This window comes from Nannospalax galili, unplaced genomic scaffold, assembly GCF_000622305.1.
Source record: "Nannospalax galili isolate Female #2095 unplaced genomic scaffold, S.galili_v1.0 scaffold1532, whole genome shotgun sequence".
Lineage (NCBI taxonomy): Eukaryota > Metazoa > Chordata > Mammalia > Rodentia > Spalacidae > Nannospalax > Nannospalax galili.
Genome location: NW_008330832.1, coordinates 1,548,176 through 1,551,030, shown reverse-complemented (window position 1 = coordinate 1,551,030; position 2,855 = coordinate 1,548,176). Strand labels below are relative to the sequence as shown.

The 2,855-nt window shown below is 37.7% G+C and overlaps 1 protein-coding gene across 3 annotated transcripts in view; it reads left to right on the top strand.

The window, feature by feature from the left end:
- The window catches only part of Cenpp (centromere protein P), a 244,387-nt gene that overhangs the window by 50,929 nt on the left and 190,603 nt on the right, over positions 1 to 2,855 (top strand). For all 3 annotated transcript variants that reach the window (XM_029556085.1, XM_008852927.3, XM_029556079.1), the window contains one exon: positions 2,182 to 2,278. In XM_029556085.1, the coding sequence (XP_029411945.1) occupies positions 2,182 to 2,278 (97 nt within the window). The remainder of the gene's footprint in view (positions 1 to 2,181; positions 2,279 to 2,855) is intronic.

The window sequence follows — 2,855 nt, the reverse complement described above, 5'->3', positions numbered from 1 at the left end:
TTATTATTTAAAAAAATTTTGTTTGTGAATTTCATAGATACATATAATGGATTTTGATTAAGTCCAGTTCCCATTCCCTCCCCTCCAGTCCCTCCTATTCTTTCCCTACCCCTCTGACTATTCTCTCCCAATTTCATGTGTTCTTTTTTAAACCATTGAGTTCACCTAGTGCTCCCAGTATGTGCATGGATATAGAGCCATGTACTTGATCATGGGTAGCCTTTCAGGGGCCATATCCCTGAAAAAAACTGACTCTCCATCACACAGCAGCCATCATTTGCCACTATTCTCTCCCAATTTCATGTGTTCTTTTTTAAACCATTGAGTTCACCTAGTGCTCCCAGTATGTGCATGGATATAGAGCCATGTACTTGATCATGGGTAGCCTTTCAGGGGCCATATCCCTGAAAAAAACTGACTCTCCATCACACAGCAGCCATCATTTGCCAGTAGCTCCTCAGCTAGGGGTGGGACTTTATGACCACCTTCCTTCTCCCTTTTGAGAATTTGTCTGGCTTGATCTTGTGTAGGTCATGTGCTTTCTGTCACATCCATAGTAGTTCATGCCACCTGTGTTTTATCTCTTCTCCCTTAATAGCCACCCCTCTCCCCATGGCCCCTTGCTAGTTTCCTGACTTCTATGGGTACTCCAATTAATATACATATCTAAAGATTCAAAGCTGATATCCACAAATGAGAAGAGGATATGTGACATTTGTCTTTCAGGGCCTGGGTTACCTCACTCAGGATGATTATTTCCAGCTCCATCATGGGTCTTAATATTGAGTTGCTTGTAGTTTATGTGGTTGTGTTCTAATTTGACTTTTTGTTGCTGAAATCACCATGACCAAAAGCAACTAGGGGAGGTAAGGTTTTATTTCATCTTACACTTCCAGGATATAGTCCATCTTTGAAGGAAGTCAGGAACTCAAGGCAGAAATCTGGAGGCAGGAACTAATTAGAGACCATGGAGGAATATTGTTTACTTTATCTGTTTCCCTGGCTTGTTCAGCTGTCTTTCTTATATAGTTATACCTACCTGCTTAGGAATGGCACTGCCCACAGTGTGGCTGGACCCCTCCATCAATTAGCAATTAAGAAAATGCCTCACAGGCATGGCCACAAGCTAATCTGATGTAGAGGGAATTCCTCAGCTGAGGTTCCCACTTCCCAGGTGTCGCTAGTTTATGTCAAGTTGACAAACACCAACACAGGCTGACAGTATTATAATAAGTACAATAGGTATAATATTGAGAGAAAAAATTCCTGTGGGAGCTCATAGGCAAAGGAATGAAATCATAATTCTAAAGGAATAGTATGTAGGGTATGGTAAGTTCATTGTTCTAACACCAATTAGATGTCCTGCACTTCAGTTCTGGCAGCAACAAACCACAAGGTTTTGGTCAAGGTCCCCACACAGCACTTCCTCTATTTCAGATACCAACTGTAGTGTATGGGTCCAGTCTGTTTATAACTGGTGCACTATACAGTCAAAAATTCCCATAAGTTCCTCAGGTTCAGTAACTGAAAGCACTATACTTAAAATTACCATTTTATTATAAAGGATAAAACTCAGAAACAACCATATGGTAGCAATACTAGCCAAAGTCTGCAGGAGTATGGCAGGGAGAATTACCCTCCTAGAAATCATTGTGTTCACTTAAGGAATCTCCTCTGAGTACCAGTATCTAAAGTTTTTATTGAACTCAATCTGCAACATCCTCTCATAGAAGTCTTGCTAGTCCACAGTTCCAACCCTTTAATTATGTGGTTGGTCTTTCTGGTAACAAGCCCCAGCCTGTTGGTACCTGTGGTCCACCAGAATCCTATTGCTATCCTAAGAGACACTCTTAATCACTCAGGAACTTCTATGTGATTGAAGCTCTGTGCCCCAAAAGCACATTATTTTTATCAAGTAAGATAAGATTTCCTGGAAAATGTGTGGCATTTGAATGGTTGAAAATATGGACAGGTTCAAACATTTGAGTAGGGCATTTCAGGCTGAGATAGTAGCATTAGCAATTAGCATTGGGAGTAACAATATAAGTGCAGAGTTCAGTATATAAAAGCATGCCAAGTGCATATTTGGTGTTAGTGTAGGACACGTGAATAGGAAAAATAAATATAGAGTGGGCTTATCATTTCATGCTATTTATTGATCATAGAATTTTACTCTTACAGAGCAGAAGAAAGAAGAGATTTGCTCATGTTTTTCCAAAGCCTGCATTTTTTTGTGGAATGGTATGAATATCGTAAACACACATTTAAGCATTTCAAGGTAAAGTCTAATGTCTGAATTTAAATATGACTAGAAAATGAAGCTGGAGTTAAATTTGGTAACTAGGTCATAACATACTTGCCTTAAAGTTTTAAAGAATAGAAAATATCTTCACCGGCTTCAGAAATACACAATTATGTATAAAATGGGGGAGAAACTTCTATTTAAGTCAGCATATAATTCATATTATGGACTACTTTAATTACTTTGGCTATTATATTTTTAAAAGTATACATTTTGAAAAGTCAGTCTTTCTAGGGTGTATGAAGGCAAAAGAATAAATGCTAGTGTAATCATAGTAGGATTGCCATGAAACAGTAGAACTATAACTATAACTATAACTATACATATATATATATGTATATATGGCAGTAACACTTTTGGGGATATTATATGTTAATATTAAGTTTTGAAATTAGAAAGTATGAGTCTTCTCTCTTGGTTCTTTTCAGGCTTTTCAGTTTTTGTTCATGTAGGGTCTTTTATATTCCAAATAAATTTTAGAGCGGATTTTTATGTTTCTGCAAAATCCATCATTGGGATCTTTGTACAGATTGCATTGAATCTTGAGATTGTT